The sequence below is a fragment of the Chiloscyllium plagiosum genome, chromosome 30 (assembly GCF_004010195.1).
Source record: "Chiloscyllium plagiosum isolate BGI_BamShark_2017 chromosome 30, ASM401019v2, whole genome shotgun sequence".
Lineage (NCBI taxonomy): Eukaryota > Metazoa > Chordata > Chondrichthyes > Orectolobiformes > Hemiscylliidae > Chiloscyllium > Chiloscyllium plagiosum.
In genome coordinates this window covers 38,460,921-38,480,544 of record NC_057739.1, presented here as the reverse complement: position 1 = coordinate 38,480,544, position 19,624 = coordinate 38,460,921, and the positions used below count along the sequence as shown (strand labels likewise).

The 19,624-nt window shown below is 42.0% G+C and overlaps 2 protein-coding genes across 3 annotated transcripts in view; one reads left to right on the top strand and one right to left on the bottom strand.

Moving 5' to 3' along the window:
• The window catches only part of LOC122564616 (coiled-coil domain-containing protein 180-like), a 25,680-nt gene extending 6,504 nt beyond the window's left edge, over nucleotides 1–19,176 (bottom strand). The window contains exons 1-6 of the mRNA XM_043719706.1: nucleotides 19,091–19,176; nucleotides 13,680–13,798; nucleotides 10,874–11,064; nucleotides 9,670–9,758; nucleotides 7,642–7,751; nucleotides 5,231–5,356 (exon numbers count right to left, since the gene is read on the bottom strand). Of these exons, the coding sequence (XP_043575641.1) occupies nucleotides 5,231–5,356; nucleotides 7,642–7,751; nucleotides 9,670–9,758; nucleotides 10,874–11,064; nucleotides 13,680–13,739 (576 nt within the window). The 5' untranslated portion in view covers nucleotides 13,740–13,798; nucleotides 19,091–19,176. The remainder of the gene's footprint in view (nucleotides 1–5,230; nucleotides 5,357–7,641; nucleotides 7,752–9,669; nucleotides 9,759–10,873; nucleotides 11,065–13,679; nucleotides 13,799–19,090) is intronic.
• A 64-nt stretch (nucleotides 19,177–19,240) lies between these two features.
• The window catches only part of psmd5 (proteasome 26S subunit, non-ATPase 5), a 31,219-nt gene continuing 30,835 nt past the window's right edge, over nucleotides 19,241–19,624 (top strand). Inside the window, exon 1 of one of the 2 annotated variants that reach the window (XM_043720433.1) lies at nucleotides 19,241–19,443. In XM_043720433.1, the coding sequence (XP_043576368.1) occupies nucleotides 19,268–19,443 (176 nt within the window). In that variant the 5' untranslated portion in view covers nucleotides 19,241–19,267. The remainder of the gene's footprint in view (nucleotides 19,444–19,624) is intronic. The other variant, XM_043720434.1, reaches the window with a different exon arrangement.

Sequence of the window (19,624 nt, the reverse complement as noted above, 5' to 3'; positions counted from 1 at the left end):
GGCAGAGACAGGCCACTATAAATGCCGGAGGAAAGATCACAGAAGTGCTTCACAGGAGGCTCCCAAGCACTGAGGATGTCACCTAGACAGGGGACGAAACGTCTGCAACACAAATTCCCAGCTCGGCGAACAGAACCACAACAACGAGCACCCGAGCTACAAATCTTCTCCCAAACTTTCTGCAGTTTCTCTCCATTCAGTTGTACAGCTACACAAGTGATGAGAAAGCATGAGTTATGAATTTGGCCAACCAGTTCAGTGAGTTTTCAGTAAAACCTATTGTAGAGAAGAACTGAAAGCACCAACATGATAAATGGAGAGAACTCATGTTTCATGGATGGTCGAGTTTGAATGCAAAAAATGTGGACCTTTCCTACTTTTATCATGGAATCCCTACAGTGTGGAAATAGGCCATTTGGCCGAACAACTCCACTCTGACCCACCTCTGTCCCTACTAAAACATTTAAATCCTGGGACCTGCAACAGCCAATCCTGTCCCTGTTCTAGCCATGTCTCCGTAATAGCCACAACATCGAAGTCCCAGGTACCACCCCACGCTGCAAGTTCACCTACCTTATTTCGTATACTTCTTGCATTGAAGTATACACACTTCAAACCACTTTCCTGTTTACAGGCACCCTCCTTTGAAATTGATGCCATGTTCCTAACCTCCCTACATTCCAGGTCCTGCACCCCTAAAGCTAAGTCTGGGTTCCCATGCCCCTGCAGAGTTAGTTTAAACCCCCCCCCCCCCCAAGAGCACTGCAGTTGCTGGACATTGAATTGATTCTTGCTACTTTGTTCTTTTTGGGAAGTGTTCATCTATGCCAAGCCATATTGAGATCAGGTCGGTTAGTCTAAAATGAGTAGGGCATAAAAGACGATCAAGGGAGAGAAGCAGGTGTGCGATGGTCACAGGTCAAAGCGGCAGGTCAAGGGTGGACGTCTGTCTGGTCAAGGGAGGCTGGCTGGCATCCCACTCCAAGAGCTCAAGTGATGCTCCTGATTTGCAGGGAATGATGACCTATATCTGTGTCCATAATTATGGCGCCAAGACCTTCAGACTCTGAAGGTAACAGCGGGCAACTTCCTGTCTGAGCCGACCACAAAATGTGGTATCCACCCCATGCATAGGTGACAGATTTGAAAATGAGAACATCCAAAAGTCATAAAGCAGGAAGTCATTATTCCACTGGCATTAAGGCATTACAAACAGGAAAGGACATTGAAGATAAACAAGGAGCTATTTACAGAATGTACATGGAACAATGCCTGTGGATACATTGGGAATCCTTTGTCTATCTACTCCCCTTTCCCACCAATTCTCTTTCTACCAAAGATGTATAGTTTCCAGTGAGAGTCCATTCGACTACTCCAGATGCCCTTTCCCACCCATGCCACATGCTGGTGGTGGTCAGGGCAAAATTCTGAGCACCTTGGACCATCACCATCACCACCTACTGCAGGTCACCAGCTGAGACAAAAGCCAACATGTCCCTAAGCAAAGACACACTCTCTTTTAAGCCTGATGCTGAACTTTGACTATATAGTGGAAGCACCTGCTCAAAGTGTAGATTGTGAAAATAATACATATTTAATTAAAGATGTGACTGAATGATAAATACAGGCATGGCGGATTACTTTGCATTGTGTTGAACTGGCCTCGGTAAGAAATAAGGCTTTGACAAACTACCATCCTACCCTGAGTAAGGAAAAGGGCGGGGGGAGGGGAATAAACCAACCAGAATTTGAAGAGGATTTTGTGTTTGGATATCAAGCAAACACAGGAATGGGCCTGACTATGATGCCTTCCATGAGTATATATATATTCTTAAAACAACAGTCACAAATAAAATGAAGTCACAAAGTTTGTTTAAAATAGTCAAAGACGTTCGTTCCTCTTATAAGAAGGTCAGCTATCCTCTCCCTGTTGCAAGTCCACTAGAATTGGAAGTGAGTAGATTCAGGCCCTGCTTCAGGTGTGTGTGTGGATTTCCCATGAGCCAGTTATGACTAACAGAGACAGAGGTAATATTGTCAGGAATAACTGATCATTCTTTTCAATAAAAGATTTCCATATAGCACAACCTACGATGTACTGTGAGGAATTCCATACCCTCTTGTAAGGAATTGAACGAACTGAATTTGCCATTAGAATGCAAGAATTACAATGCAAGTTCATCAAAATAATTTTTCCTTTAACATAGAACAAATTATATTGACATGTATACAAAAGAAAATTGAAGTGATACAAAATGCTTTGAGAACTGTAGCTCTAAAATGAATATATGAATCTCTGTGGGTTTTTTCCCCAGATCATATATGAATAATTTTACAGCAACAGATCACATCATTACTCACTTGCTAACATTTAGCAGCTGCCAACTAATTACAAACAGCAGAGAAATCCTCAGGGAAGTGAAGTCTACCATAACCACTATGTTTTCCAACAGTAATCAGCATACTAACAGGAAAACTTCACAAGGTTAAGTGCTTCATTTAATTTGATATTATTGGTTGCTGGCAGAGCGGAAAGCACAACAACTTATATTTACATTGAACCTAAAATATTCCAAGGCAGTTCACAAAAAACATTATAAAGCAAAATATGATACTGAGTTGTCCAAACAAACATTTGGTCAAATGGCCAATGGTTTACTGAAAAAAAATCATACAATCCCTACAGTGCGCAAGCAGGCCATCCAACCCATCAAGCCCATACTGACCCTCTGAAGGGTATCCATTCACACATTTCCCCTAACCCCCTCACCCTATCCCTTTAACCATGTGTCTCCCCTAGGTAATCCACCTAGTCTGCATATCCCTGGACACCATTGGCAATTTAGCATTGGCAATCCAAATAACCTACACATTTTTGGGCTGTGTCTTAAAGAAGAAATGCAAGGTAGAGAGCTAGAGAAGTAGAGGGAGACAATTCCAGAGGTTGAGGCCAAGCAACTAAAGACATGGCCACTATCAGTGCAGCCATTAATATTGAGGATGCAAAAGGGGTCAGAATATTTCACATTATTGTGGGGTTGGAAAAACATTTAAGAGATAGGGAAGGTGAAGCACAGTGGGATTTAGGAACAAGGGCAACAATTTTAACTCACTTGATGAAGAGTCAAAGTGGGTCAGTTAGCACAGGGCTCTTAACAAAGGTGACTTGGTATCAGATAAGAAATGGGTAGCAATGTATTGGATAACCTTGAATTGATAACATAGACTTTTGGAGACCAGACTGAAGTGTGTTAAAATAGTCAAGTCTAGAATAACAAAGATGGCCAGGTGCTGGCAGGTGGGACTAGATTGGGTTGTGATATCTGGTTGGCATGGTCAAGTTGGACCAAGGGATCTGTTTTCGTGCTGTACATTTCTAATGACTCTATTTCAGCAGTAGATGAACTGCAGCAGGTTGTTGGGTGATGTTGCAGATGCTGAAAAAGGCAATCTTGTTTATATTGTAATACTAGGTATAAAGTTCATCTCTAGGGTCAAATGTGACACCAAAGTTGCAAACAGAGTGGTTCAATCTTGTACAATTGCCAGGAAGAGGGATAGAATCAGTTGCTGGCACAGAGTTTGGAATACGGATCTGAAACAATGCATTGAAGAATGTAACTGTGAAACTCAAGCCTTTGTTACCTCTAGACTTGACTATTTTAACACATTCCAATCCGGTCTCCAAAAGTCTACATGTTATCAATTCAAGGTTATCCAACACATTGCCGCCAAGTTTAAATCTGACACCAAGTCACCTTTGTTAAGAGCCCTGTGCTAACTGACCCACTTTGGCTCTTGGTCAAGTGATGTCTTGAGTTCAAATTATTGCCCTTGTTCCTAAGTCCCACTATACTTCACTTTCCCTATCTCTGAATTTTTTTCCAACCCAACAATAGTGCAAAATATTCTGACCTCTTTTGCATCCTCAATATTAATGGCTGCACTGATAGTGGCCATGTCTTCCGTTGCCTGGCCCCAAACTCTGAAATTGTCTCCCTCTACTTCTCTACCTTGCGTTTCTTCTTAAAGCCACAGCTCAAAGTCACATACTTACCACATTAGATTAGATTCTCTAAAGTATGGAAACAGGCCCTTCAGCCCAACAAGTCCACTCCGACTCTCCAAACAGTAACACACCCAGACCCATTCTTCTACATTTACCTCTGACTAATGCACCTATCACTACAGGCAAGTTGGCATTGCCAATCCACCTAACCTGCACACCTTTGGACTATGGGAGGAAACGGGAACACCTGGAGGAAACCCACGCAGACACGGGGAGAATGTGCAAACTCCACACAGACAGACACCCGAGGCTGGAATCGAACCCAGGTCACTGGTGCTGTGAGGCAGCAATGCTAACCACTGAGCCACCGTGCAATCTCAGAAGAAGTGTGTTGTTTTCCCAGGTACACTTAAGGTCTTCTATGTCTAGGACCAGGGGGCACATTGAGTACAGATAGCAAGATCATTATTTACCTTGATAACTATACTTACTTTTAATAATTTAGTTTTCTATAAGTTGGGCCTTCTAAATAGGGGGTGCATTTGTTAAGACTTTTTGTTGTTTCCAGACACTGGCACGTCAGCATAATAATCCCTAATAAATCCATTACTTTCTCTCACTTTGACCATTACCCCATTTGAAGCCTTCACCTCCACTCATCTTAAGTCCAAGGAATGGAGACTGGAATAGATATCATGGACAACTGATTTAGCCGTCCACCACCAAATTTAGCATGACCACATTAACAGCAAACAGATAACACTTTTGTCTCTCAAAACTGCTATTTCAAGGTCATCCTGGAATGCAAAGATAACTCCTGGCAACTTTTCTTTTCTGCAAACTGTCTTCAAAATTCCTTCTCCTGTCTCCTCCACTCTCACGTCTAACAAGAAGTGCAAGGAGATCATGATTTTTTTTGTCATTGCTAAGATGAAGCAATTGATCAGGTACTTCTGCCCCTTCCCTTCTACCCCAGCCAATTGGACCTCTAAAGATCCTCCCAGCCATAGCGAAGACCTTACATATTTCCATAATTTTTCTTCTATCTCCTTAACATTCATTAGAAAAAGAATTTTGAAGGTTTCAGCACTCCTTGGTTTGGCAAAAAAGCACTACTTCTGCATTGAAGATAGAACACTTTACGTAACTTTCAAACTGCTGCATGATTCCTCTTGTTGACTATAAAATGGCATTAGAAATGAAGAAAGCTTAAAACGGTACCTCAAATGATGCAGAAATATCTGTGATATTTTCTGAGTTTGACCACAGTTCCTGAATGCTTTGGTAAGACTTCTCCATTTCTTGCATTAGGTGCACTGCAGCTCCAGTAAATCGCTTTTCCAACTCCTGGGACAGTCAAACGTAAAGATTACTTCCGCCCTCAAAATATGTATAAGAAAATCACTGCATTCATGGTCAAAGGTGAGATGTTGGGACTACACATGTGAAAATATCCACAGAAGAGTAATAATGATCAGCTGCAGTTATTGATAAATGAGTCAATCTGTCATCAAGCTGTCGCTGGCCTGGTTGTCACAAATTATTCACTGATTGGAACAGACTTTTATGTTTAAATGATTCTTCTAGTTCATTCTAGAGTTAGTTATGGTTACTTACACAGCTATAATAAAAGCTATTTTCTAAGTTTTTTCCCAATTCACTGACATCTGCGCTCTCCAAATCCCAACTGTCAAGCTATGCCTCTCCATTTATCAAGTCATTTCTGTAGTTATTAATCAACAGTGGCCGTACAGTGGCACTTCAGCACAATAGACCCTAATAAAACCATTACTTTCTCTCACCTTGACCATTCCCATATTTGAAGCCTTCACCTCCACTCATCTGAAGTCCAAGGAATGCAGACTGGAACAGATATCTTGAACAACTGATTTAGCTGGCCACCACCAAATTTAGCATGACCACATGAACAACAAACAGATAATTCTTTTGTCTCTCAAAACTGCTATTTCAAGGTCATCCTGGGATGCAAAGATAATCCCTGGCAACTTTTCTTTTCTGCAAACTGCCTTCACAACCCCTTCTTCTTGCCTCCTCCACTCTCACCTCTAACAAGAAGTGCAAGGAGATCATGATTTTTTTTTGTCATTGCTAAGATGAAGCAACTGATCAGATACGTCTGCCACTTCCCTTCTACCCCAGCCAACTGGACCTCTAAAGATTCTGATGAAGGGCTTTTGCCCGAAACGTCGATTTTACTGCTCCTCGGATGCTGCCTGAACTGCTGTGCTTTTCCAGCACCACTCTGATCTAGACTCTGGCTTTCAGCATCTGCAGTCATTGTTTTTACCCTCTAAAGATCCTCCCAGCCATAGTGAAGACTTTACATATTTCCATAATTTTTCTCCTCCCTCCTTTCTCCAAGTACATCTTGTCTAAGGAACCCTCCTCATAATCCTTCAATTTCCTAATAAACTGATATCCATACAATTCCTTTCTTAGCTGCAAATGTAAACTATTTCCCCTGTTTGGGAACTAACCACACCTCCACCATACTGCTCCTCCTCTTATGACAACCAACCCTAAGAACATAAGGAACAAGAGCAGAAGTCAGGTCTATTACTTTTTGAATCTGCTCAGCCATTCAATGATATCATGAATAATCTTTTGCCTTAACTCTTTTCCTGCCTGATTCCCATATATATGATTCACTGAGAGAACAAACACTAGATTCTCTCAGCCATAAATACCCTTGACCCTGCCATCCTTGTAAACCCATCTCCAACCTCCCTTTCCTATCTTTGTCACCTCCCAAATCTGTGCCCATGTTTCCCCGAACATGCTGTTTGAATCACTCAAATCAGTTTTCTGCCCAGTTGTCGTGGTTCCAGAAGAGTTTTATCATTGTTTCAGATGACATTCTACTTCACAGAATCACTGAATGATGACTACATTCGGTTCTGCTAATAACATGGTAGTTCCATTCTCGTGCAACCCCATGTTATAAGAAAAGGGTGTAATAGCAGCATGGGGCCTGAATCACGTTATAACCAAATACACACTTTAAAAGTTTGTACTTTACAAACGGTGTCACCAATTCGTCAATCCTGTATAATGAACTCAACATACCCTTCCTTTCCTCTCTGCCGTCTTTGACATGGTTGACGACACTACTCTCTCTCAACTTCATCCAACTACGAGAGTCTGCACTCTCCAGATTCTATTTTTATCCAAAATTGGATAATCCAAAAATTGAAAAATAGAAAATGCCACCGGTTTGGCAGCAGCTCTGAAGGAAAGAAACCAAAGTTAACATTTCAAGTTTGACATGATTCTTCATCAGCCTGCAGACTGATATTAATTCTGTTTCTCTCTCTACAGATGCTGCCAAACCTGCTGAATTTATTCAACATTTTCCATTTTTATTTCAGATTTCCAGCAGCTGCAGTATTTTGCTTTTATTCCATTCTTACCTCCATAGCCATAACTAAAATGTCACTTGTGATGGCATCGCTTCCCTTATTTGGGATCATAAGAGTATATGAATGGAAAATAAAAGGAACACACACCTTATCAATGGATTTATCTCAACAAAATGCTACATGTCAGATCCCTATCACATACAGTATTAATCTGCTTTCCTAATGGAAAGAATAAAGAAATTGTTACCATACCCTGCTGATAGCAGTCAGTTCTTCTTCTAACTTCATTACTGCTGTCTCATGGTTTTGCTGCTTATTAGCAAGCAGATAGTGAATAATGTTGGAACCTATCTTTGCAGGAACTGTCATTTAAAAGATAAAAGACCATGTAACAACAAAACATTGTAAACATAATACCTGTATGATATTTGTGGTTTATTCTTTTATAGAAAAGAGTTGATTTCAAAATGACTCATGACAAATAATTCAGTCATGTTGAAATGTAGTTAATGCTTCAGAAATAAGAGAGAAGAAAAAAACGTATGGAACTTACTCATCCACAGAATACTAGTTTTGAATTAATGTATCATTGAAATTAATGCAACTAATGAGTTCAAGAAACAGTTGGATAAAATTCCAGAAAGTGGGAATTGAAGGATATGGTGAAAAGTAAGTTTGGTTTTTCAGTAAGTTATGAGATGAAAAGGCCTTTCCATGTTGCTAAAAATATTATCTTCACAAAATTTCTTTTAATTTTAGTGTGCAATGACACTTTGTAATTGCTGTAGAGCTCCATGTATCTATGCATTTCTTCTGCATTTTTGAAGAGTATTGCATATTGTAAGGTTGGATTATATCATTTCAATTACCTCCTTACCTCCGACAAATTCAGATTCAGTTCTTTAGGAAGGGAATTTTCAATTCCAAATGAGAGGCCAATAGACTGCCTACCCAGGAGCTAAGTGGAAGGTCTGATCTGTATTAAAATTCTATCAGCCTGCAGCTCATCTGAAAAGAATGGGCAGAGGCAACTCTCTTGTTTTGGGCCAATGAAGATTGAGGAGCCTGGAATCATAGTCGTGAAGTTTCTGGGTATAGGGAAGGGGGCAATATGGCAGAGTTGGCCCAAACTTGTTTGTCAGGCTAGGATGAGCACTCAAGGATAAGTCTTACACTTATCTTGCAGGACCTTCACTAGGTGCCTGCCAGCTTTTGTTGAACAACCACCACATGTAATAGGAAGCTAATTTGGACATTAATACGACAGTAATTTGATTACTTTTATAATTGGAGTCAGGTCAAGACAACTATTAAATAGCATTAAAATAGCCATGGGCTGGAAAGCTAGAGAATTCTTTTATATTAAAAGCACATACTGCACTGTGCCCCTGTGAAGATAGTGGTGGTAGTATCACAGCATCATAGAATTTTTATGGTGCAGAAGGAAGCCATTCACCCTGTCATTGTCAGAAACAGGGTAGTACACCATAACCTGTCATTTTCAGGTCATCATCCTGTTTCTATTACACAGGAGATGTCAATTTCTCCCTCAAGAAATGAAAATCAATGGCAACAGTATGACACTATCACAGTTAAAAATCACACAACACCAGGTTATAGTCCAACAGGTTTAATTGGAAGCACTAGCTTTCGGAGCGCTGCGCCTTCATCTGATAAAGGAGCAGTGCTCCGAAAGCTAGTGCTTCAATTAAACCTGTTGGACTACAACCTGGTGTTGTGTGATTTTTTTAACTTTGTGCACCCCATCTCCAAATCATGACACTATCACAGCACCTTCAGGATGCAATGAAAAGAAGTGAAAAACAAGCTATGAATTGTGAATTTCCTTCCTATCGAGACAAGTCCTCTATGTAAATATTAAATGACAATAGGGTCAAGGTTGGTATAACAGTAGACTGAAGGCCCTACATTCAGTGTTCATCTGTGCAATTACTGGCTTGTTACAACACTGTTTCAGTATCTCTAAGCTAAGGAAAAGGGAAAGCAGTTGGTTTTCCTGCTCAGGTTGGTCCTTCTTTGTAAGTCAGTCTGTGGACATCAAGTGAGAATAGAATCAGGCTCACCCTCTATGTCCACTCAGAAAAATGGCCTACTGATTTAATTGTCTGGACGCAAACATTAAGAATGCTGTTTGGGTGAAGAAATGCCAACATCAGTGGAAGAGCTTTCCTCTTGAAAATGCCTTCAGGGACTGAGGGGGAGAAAATTGGGGAAATGCCCATTTAAATTTCAGAATGCATGACATCAAAACATACTTACCAACCACATCGGGAAGACCTTTCACCTCTCTCACTGCATTGTTCTTTTCGACAACTTCTTTAGGCTTAATGGCTGAAAGGACTGCATTTCTGCAATATCAGAAAGTGTGAATAATCTTTCCCAAAGCAAAATAAGTGACAATTGATAATGATAATAAAAATGAGCAAATATTAATCTGTTTCAAAAACCTGTCAATTTATAAAATAATTAATTTTGCCACTCTGAATTCTCCAGAAGTTTTGATACCTTGTTTTTCCTCCTATGTTTGCATAGTTTGCAATCAGTACCTATGCCGACTACTGTGCATTTAAATTAGTGTCAACATTCTGTGGGAAAAAGAGAATGACAAAAATGTTGGGAACTCAGATTAGGGAGACTGGATGCCGTCATGATCCTTATTCTGCCCAGAAACATTAACTTGTTTCTCACTCCATGATACCTGAGCTGCTGGAGTATTTCCAGCATTTTCCATTTTTATTCCTTGTTTCTGATCCTCACTAGAAATGATTGACATCGCTGGTATGGACCATATCAGGTTCAGCAGCAGAAACTCCTACTACTCTGTCATCTGCTGTTGCTTACAGTCAAAGCTCACAGGCTTGAGCCAAGAATTGGAATATTGCTACCTATAAAATCATACCTTAGTCTGAATTTGTGATTCCGAGAGAAATGAGGACAGGGAGGAAAAATTGAAAAATCATTAAAGTGGAAGGTGTTTCAGATTAAAATTCAAATTTTATTAGATTAATAATCAGCGTGTCTCATGGAATCAACATATCTACTATCTGTAAGGTTACACAGTCTTTCTTGGATTGGAAAGTTGTAACTATATAGTGCTGAGGGACAAAAACAGAAATTGCTGGAAAAGCTCACCAGATCTGGCAGCATCTGTGGAGAGAAATCAAAGTTAATGTTTCAGGTCAGGTGACTCTTCCTTAGTTCCATATAAAAACATATAAGACCAGCTATGATCTTATTGAATGGGGTAACAGACTTGAAGGACCAAAGACTTACTCTTGCTTCTAAGTCCCAAGTTCCTGTTTCCTAAATAATATTGACAGGCCATCTAAGCCATTGTGTACGTTGCTGCTTTGTCTTCATTCGATGTTATCTGTTGCTGTTGGTGTCAACAAATGCAGATGGTGTCCATCAAAATTAATCTATCAGTCAAAGAGACAGACTGAGATTGACTCTATACTGTTACCTGTGTAACACTGGATTTTCAGTGATGCCATCATTTAATAATCCTTCCATCCATGTACGCTGACGAGCTGAGAGAATGTGTCCTGTTGGTGTGTCCAAATGTCGAATAATGGGAATTCCCCCACTGTCAAGGGGAACTCCATGTTGCTGGGACTTTCTTCTTGCTTCCCCCAGTGTACGAACAAGTTGAACCTTTATAGAGGTAAAGATTGTTATAAATTGAAATGCACTTTGAGGTATGCAGGAATTGATACAATATCAAAAATAATTTTCTTCATGTTAAACAGGCTAATGATGATTTGTTAGAATCAAGAAAGGAGATATTGTACTGCAATATGTTCTACTTTAGGACCCCAACTTCACTAGCTTTCTGTTGCAGACACCAACTATTCAATATTCTCAGATTGAAATTCAGAAGACATAGCATAATAACACAGAGGATGGAATTTAATGCCCTTCCCCAAGGTGAGTTTGTTGGCAAGAAGGCATTTAACATGGTAGGAGGAAGGCAGGTAGAGACCCCTGCTTGTCTATGCCTTGGTTATAACCAGGGACAGCCTTCCCACCCTAACATCAATTCAAGCCCTGAAGTGAGCAATTAAAGCTCATTTAAGTATTTTTAAAAACCTATTCGCTCGTGAGATGTGGTTGTGACTGGCCAGCCAGCATTTATTGCCCGTCCCTAGTTGCCCGTGAGAAGGTGGGGTTGAGCTGCCTTCTTGAACTGCTGCAGTCCACATACTATGACCCACAATGCCCTTAGGGAGGGAATTCCAGGAATTTGACCTAAAGACAGTGAAGGAATGATCAGATTGGTGAGTGGCTTGGGGGTGAATTTGCAGGTGGTGGTGATCCCACATATCAGCTGCATTTGTCCTTTTAGCAGGGAGTGGTCATGTGCTTGGAAGATGCTGTCTATGGATCTTTGGTCAATTTCTGCAGTGTATCTTGTAGATTGTTCACACTGCTGCTAATGAGCACTGGTCAAGAAGAGAGTGGATGTTTGTAGATGTAGTGCTGATCAAGTGGGCTACTTTGTCTTTGATGGTGTCAAGCTTCTTGAGTTTTGCTGGAACTGCATCCAACCAGGCAAGTGTGGAGTATTCCATCACACTCCTGACTAGCACTTTGTAGATTAGCGTGGTGCTGGAAAAGCACAGCAGGTCAGGCAGCATCCGAGGAGCAGGAAAATTGATGATTCGAGAAAAAGGAATTCCTGATGAAGGGTTTTTTGACCGAAACATTGATTTTCCTGCTCCTTGGATGCTGCCTGACCTGCTGTGCTTTTCCAGCACCACTCTAATCTTGACTCTGATCTCCAGCATCTGCAGTACTCACTTTCGCCTAGTGCCTTGTTAGATGCCAGATAGGCCTTAGGAAGCCGAGCGTTGAGTTACTTACTACAGTATTCCTAGCCTCTGGCCTACTCTTGTAGCCACTGTGTTCACGTGAGTACAGTTGAGTTTCTAGTCAATGGTAACCACAAGAATGTTGACAATCAGGGAATTCAGTGATTGTAAAACCATTGAATGCCAAGGGGTGGTGGTTAGTTTTACTTTTTTTGGGTTCTGAAGAAGGGTTACTGGACCCAAAACATTAATTCTGTTTTCTCTCCACAGATGCTGCCTGACCTGCTGTGTTTTACCAGCAATTTCTGTTTTTGTTTCTGATTTCCAGCATCCATAGTTCTTTGATTTTATGGTCTCTAATTGGAGATGGTCACTGCCTGGCACATGTGTGGCATGAATGTCACTTGCCACTTGTCAGCCGAAGCATGGATATCTCAATCTGCTACATCCTATGTTCTCCCTGTGGCAGATGGGAGACTCACAGTGCAGGAACTCTGAAAAGATTTGCAAGCTTACAAGCGAGGGAGGAGGTCTCATTCAAAGACATGACCAAGCCTGGAACTGGAACTGGAAAAGTGATGTGCACTGACAGCCTACCCACTGTCCTTCCTGTCAGACTCGCTGCTTCATCCCTTATGAGTACCATCCCATTACTCCCAAATCCCACATTAAGACAACTGTGTCTGAGTCTCTCAGTGATCCTGGGCCTCAGATGAGTGCATTACCAGCACCTAACACCACTCCCCTGGTGATGCCGATGAGCAATCCTCAATTCCTCTGATTGGATGCCAGCTCTTGGGGTAATTTGCTCTGAGTCCTTGCTCAAGAGGAAGGTCTGTTGACACTTAATTTTGTTGGACCTTCCCCAAAGGAGGTGACAGTGGGGGGGCTCCAGCTGTGCTGCCCTTCACTGGGCAAGATGTTTTTCTCCAATAAACACTGTTGATAGTCTTTACAGCACAGGGACAGGCCATTCAGCCCAATGAGCACATCCCAGCTTCACATGAGCCTCTTCCCACCCTTCTTCATCTGATTCCCATCAACATATCTTTCTATTTCTTTCTCCCTCATCTGTCTGCCTTGTTTTCCTTAAACACTGTTCAACTCGACCACTTCTTGAGTATAAAGTACCACATTCTATCCACAACAACTTATAGACATAATCCTTACTGTAATGGAATATCCTGAGGCAGATAAAAATAACCAAAAATAACTGTACTAAAATGTATAACAACCAATTTTAGATGATTACTGTGCAAGGGTATATGGAAAAAGCAAGAAATGTAATGATGGTCACGATGCTCCTTTAAGGAGCTGGACACGATGGGTCCCATTGCTTCCTTCTGTGCTGTAACGCTTCTGATAAACAGTATAATGACAATGCAGAAACGATTTTGAATATCTGATATTGGTATTAGCCAATGAGGCTGATCATTGTTAAAGTCATAATGTCTTTACCTCAGCATCAAAGATTTGCCTGTAGACTTTTCCACTGGGTACAACACGGACTTCACCCATGATGAAATGGAACAGTATTTAGTCATTTAGAATGATTCAGGCAAGAAAGTAATTTGTTTCTAAAAGGGAGGAAAGGCATATTATTAAAGAGGATTCTAAATTTAGAGGCAAGTTCAATTGTGTTCATTGTGCTGGCAAAAACAATACACTGTGCTAACATTTCACCAATTTTACATCTGGACCCATCCCCACAAAATAATCACAGCATCAACAGCACAGAGGTTTGTTAGTTCACCATATAACACAACTTTATGAATGAACTGGGAGATCCATTCCCTGCTGAAGTTCAGGTCTGAGGCACACAAGTCGGGCGACCCTGACTGTACAGGAAATCCAGGAATGACCTTTGTAAGGCCATTAGAGATGCTGAGAGGCAAGAACAAACTAAGTTTGAGACCCAGACCAACCACATGGACACCTGTCATTTGTTGCAAGGCTTACATGACATGATGGGCTACAGTACAGTACATCCCTACCTGACAAGCTTAATGCATTCTACTCTTGCTTTAAACAGAAGGCTAGTCCCAACAGCCTCACTGTCACTTGCACCCACGGCCACTGCTGCAGATGTTAAATCGGAGTGAACCCATGTAAAGGAACTGGCCTGGATGGAAACCCCACTGTGCACTTAGATTTGTGCACACTGCTGGCAGGGGTATTCATAGACATCTTTAATCTCTCCTTAATACAATCTAAAGTCCTCAATTGCTTCAAGAAGACCACCATCATCCCGGTGCCAAAGAAGACTCATGCAGTGTGCCTCAATGATGCTGCCCGTTAGCTCTGATGTCTATAATTATGAAGAGCTTTGAGAGTTAGTCATGGCTCACATCGACTCCAGTCTCCCAAATTGCCTTGATCCTTTGTGATTCACCTACCAGCCCAACAGATATGATCTCCCTGGCCCTACACTTATCTCTGGAATATCTAGGTAACAAAGATACCTATCTTAGGCTTGTACCTATTGACTACAGTTCTACCTTTAACACCCTAATTCCAAACAAACCCATCTCTAAACTCCAAAACCTAGGTGTCAGCTCCCCACTCTGTAACTGGACCCTTGACTTCTTGACCCATGGACTGCAATCAGTAAAAGTAGGTAATAACATCTCCTCCGCCATAATCCTCAACACCAGTGCTCTGCAAGGCTGCATACTCAGCTTCCTACGATATTCCTTATATACTCACCACTGCGTGACCAGATTCTGCCCCAACACCCTTTACAGGTATGTTGACAACACCACCAATGTAGGTCTGCTCTCAGACAATGACAAGACAGAATACAGGGAAGAGACTAAGTGCTTAGCGGCATGGTGAAAAGACAACAACCCCTCCATCAATGGCAGCAAAACGAAGGAGCAGAGTGGAGGTCGAGATGGTTGACAGCATCAAGTTCCTAGGAGTGATGATCACCAACAACCTAACCTGGACCACCCATGTCGACATGACGGTCAAGAAAGCACAACAATATTCAGCATGTCCACAAGGAATGACTCTTATCAATTTTTATGGATGCACTGCAGAAAACAACCTAATGGATTTATTACAGCGTGGTACAGCAATTGCTGTTCCCAAGACTGCAAGAGTGTCATGAACACAGACCAATCCATCACGCAAACCAGCCCTCCATCCACTGACTCCGCCTATACTTCCTGCTACCTCGGGAAAGCAATCAACAGAATCAAACATCCCTCCCTCCTGGTTTTACTCAATCTGCACCTTCTTCCGTTAGGCAGAAGATATAAAAGTTTGAATACATGTGTGAACAGATTCAAGAACACCTTCTTTCCCGCTATTACCAGACTTTTGAATGGACATCTCAAATGTTAATTCTGATCCCTCTCTCTGCGCTGTAACACTGAGTTCTGCACTCTGTTCTGCTCCCTTGATGCACTTTGTGTGGAATGATTTGCCTGTATAGCTCGCAAAATAACACTCTTCACTGTTTCTTGGACATCTGACAACAATAAATCAATCAATCAATTTTAATGCACTGATTTGTTTGCAGGTTTTCAAGTTGGGATCTGTGGATCTGTGAGAGTCAACAAGGTTATCATCCTAAAGATTGCAATTTCTGTAGACTAATTTCATCTGATTGACAATCCAGCTACCCACAAATCCAGAAAGGAAGGATGACTTTGGGGTGGGGGATATCTGAATGCCTACCTGAACTGGGCTGTTACTGTTACTTTACATTTATCTTGCATACACCACATCAATCACAATAGAGACAATACACCATGTGTAAATAACAGCAACAGTACACATCAAACTCTTTTTAAAACGTATGCAAAACATAAGGATAGCCAAACATCTCCAGTTGATCAGGTAGACAGTGGTCATGTTACTGGTAATCTAGGTAGGTCCAGGTAGGTTTTGTGGCACAGTGGGTGGTGTCCCTACTTTTTTTTTGTGTTTTTTTTTTGTTTTCTTTTTCCTTTACCCCCTAACTGCGGTAGTGCTTACTTTTCCCCAGCACCCATGTCGTGTGTGAGCAGCTGTAGGAAAACCAACAGGTGTACAAACCTTTATGTCCCTACCCTGTATCCAGAAGCTCTGGGTTCAAGTCCCACACTAGGACTTAATGGTCATGGCATGTGCATTCATGAAGTAGTCAAACAGGATAATTATCAATCTGCAAAACCGTCAGCTATGACTGTTGGTAAGAGTGAGAGGATCTCCTGGTCAGATAGAACCGTGTATTAACACAATAGGCACCATGTGTTAAAACTGACTTCGTCACAGACTGTTCTCTATGGTCGATCTTAACCTTGGTTCAGCCAATTAGAGGAATAAAATGTAAGTGAACATGGCAAATATGACAAGACCAACAGTTTCAGCTAGTGCTCCCTAATGGGAATCCTACGTGATTCTAGAATTATGATCTGCTATGAATATCACAGCCTTGCCTGAAACAGCAGAGCCAAGCAACTTTTAAAGCAGAGAAACTCCCAACAAAATCATTCCGTGATGTATCTTTTTTGGATTGCCTTCCTGCAAAGAGTCTGAAAGCTGTAATCTAAAAGGCAAATTTCAAGCTTCGCTCCAAGTTATCATGACTGAAATGTTGCAAAGGTGTTTTTCCATAACTCACAAAGCAGTGACTTCCTAACAGATGCAGAGCATGCAATCTAAGGAAACTTTTAGGCAAGTGAAGAGTAATAAACATAGAATGATATTGCAATGAATGAGGCCATTCAGCCTATCATGCCTGAGTTGACTCCCTGATGAAAGAGCTATTCAACTAGCTTCACATCCCTGCTTTTTCAGGCATATATTTAACTTTCCCTTACAGGTTATTGTGAAGTCTGCATCCACCATACTTCAAGGCAAAATACATTAAGATTTTGAGGCAAACTGAAACCTGTAGGTTTGGGGGTAAGTGAGAGGAAGCAATAAAGAAGCCCATAATTTTTTTTAAAACACAGCAATTTGGCTGCTCTTCTTTTTTAAATTTGGCTGTTCTTATGTTTGGTTAGTTGGTACAGGAAGTCCTAAAGATTTTGTGTGCATATTTGCTATAAAAACTGAGTATCCTTCAAACACCTAGACTTACATAATACAGGGTGCACAACACGGAAGTGGGCCATTTGATTTGCCTGGTCTATGCTGGCATTTTATGAACTGCAACAGCCTTCACCTTATGATTGTCATTTAACCCCTTAACCACATCCTTCACCTTACCCTGTAGGGACTTGAACTCAGACCTCTTGGTCCAGAGGTAGAGGGTCACTATTGCTGTGCTACTCTTCAAGTTATGAAAATCAGGCTTGTTAACATTTTGGCCTGTTTTCATGTGAAAGTGGAACAGAGCTCCCTCCTGAAGTGCAACTATACTGTTGTCCACAACTGCTCCTTATAAGACTGAGTTCCACATTCTAAATTTATACCCTGACCTGAAACATTGATTCTGTTTTTCTTTCTCTTTCATCCATGCTGTAAGGCCTGCTGAGTTTCTCCAGCACCATCTGTTTATATTTCAGATCTCCAGAAACCACAGCAGTTTGCTTTCATCCACAACCTAACCACCCAATGGATCAAGAACTTACTCCTGAATTCACTGTTAAATGCATTGATTTAGATTAGATTCCCTACAGTATGGAAACAGGCCCTTCGGTCCAACACGTCCACACTGACCCTCCGAAGGGTAACCCACCCAGACCCATTCCCTGACTTGACTTTAACCCTGACTAATGCACCTAACACAACAGGCAATTTAGAAAGGCCAATTCACCTAACCTGCACATCTTTGGACTGTGGGAGGAAACCAGAGCACCCGGAGGAAACCCATGGCAGACACAGGGAGAATGTGCAAATTCCACACAGACAGTCACCCGAGGCCAGAATCAAACCTGGGTCCCTGGCACTGTGAGGCAGCAGTGCTAATCACTGAGCCATAGTGCCGCCCACTCTGATGACCATTTGCATGGATGATCTTTTGTCTCTCCCAAGAGTGGTAACTAACACTATCTTACTTTTCCCTGTGAAATCCTTCAAATATTTTCTAAGCCATCTATTCAGAGATGTTATTGCAAACCCTGGAGCAGTTTGGATTTGAACCCGGATCTCCTAGCTCAGTGGTTTGAACATTACCACTACACCACATGAGCCCTGTCAAATCTTTAATTAACAATATTTTAATTGCCCCATTCAGCATTGTTATTACATACCTCTGGAGCAGGTGGGACTTGAATCTTGGTCTCCTGGCTCAGAGGTGGGGACACTACCACAAGAGCCCTGTTGCAAACTTTAGTTTTGTCCAAACTATAACTTTTCCTATATTCCTGTTCAGAAGTCAACAACCACTGGGGAACAAGCCAGCTAATTTGTTTAATAGATATTTCCCTAATTAACCAGTTTGAAGATGTTATTATACACTTCTGGTGCAAATGGGATTGAAACCCAGGTCAAAGAATCACAGTCAAGGAGATGTACAGCACAGAGACAGACCCTTCGGTCCAACTCATCCATGCCGACCAGATTTCCGAAATTAATCTAGTCCCATTTGCCAGCACTTGGCCCATATTCCTTCATATCCATATACCCATCCAGATGCCTTTTAAATGTTGTAATCGTTCAATCAAGAAAGAACCCACTCTACTCGTTATTGTAGATTTACAGCACGGCTGCACTTAAAATCTATGCACTTATCTGTTCCTGTGCTGCGAGCTCTCCTGCACAGGTTCCTCTAAGGTCAACCATGAATTTTGCTGTTTGTTAAGTTTTCCTATTTGCACTCCCCTGGCTCAGAGGTAGGGACACTACCACTACACTACAAGAGCCCCGCCCAACCCTTCAGTGGATTAAACATCATTAGATCCACAAATATAAATCAGATCTAGATGACTTACTTGGCCATTGCGGTCGCTGATGATCTGGAAGCCAGGGTTAGGTTGACCATGTACTGTTCCTGGGATGAGCTTGAAGTTGCTGCCCCTCTGAGTTTGGCCGGTTGCCCCTGGTTACAGGGGAGGGGCGGGGCCTTTTGTGCAAACTCTCGCGAGAGCCTCCCGGCGGGCCCAGCCAAGATGGCGGCGTCCGTCAGTGAGCTGCTGCGGGAGATCGCCGAGCTGGAGGAACCGCTCGAGGAACTGCGGAGCCTCAAGACCGCCGTCTACTCGCTGCCTCTCACTGCCCTGCGCGACCTGGCTGTTGGCCTGCGCTTCGGGGTCTTGTTCGCTCTGATCGACAACAGCGACGACAGGCGAGTGTCGGCTGTAGGAGGTGGGGCCAGGGCCAGTCTGGGGAGGGCAAGGGGGAATGAGGGAGCAAAGGGGATAGGGATAGGGGGTAGGGATAATGGTAATAGAGTGAAGGGGAAGGGATATGGATATGGATGAGGGAGGGAAGGGGAAGGGATAGAGATAGGGGTAGGGATAATAGAG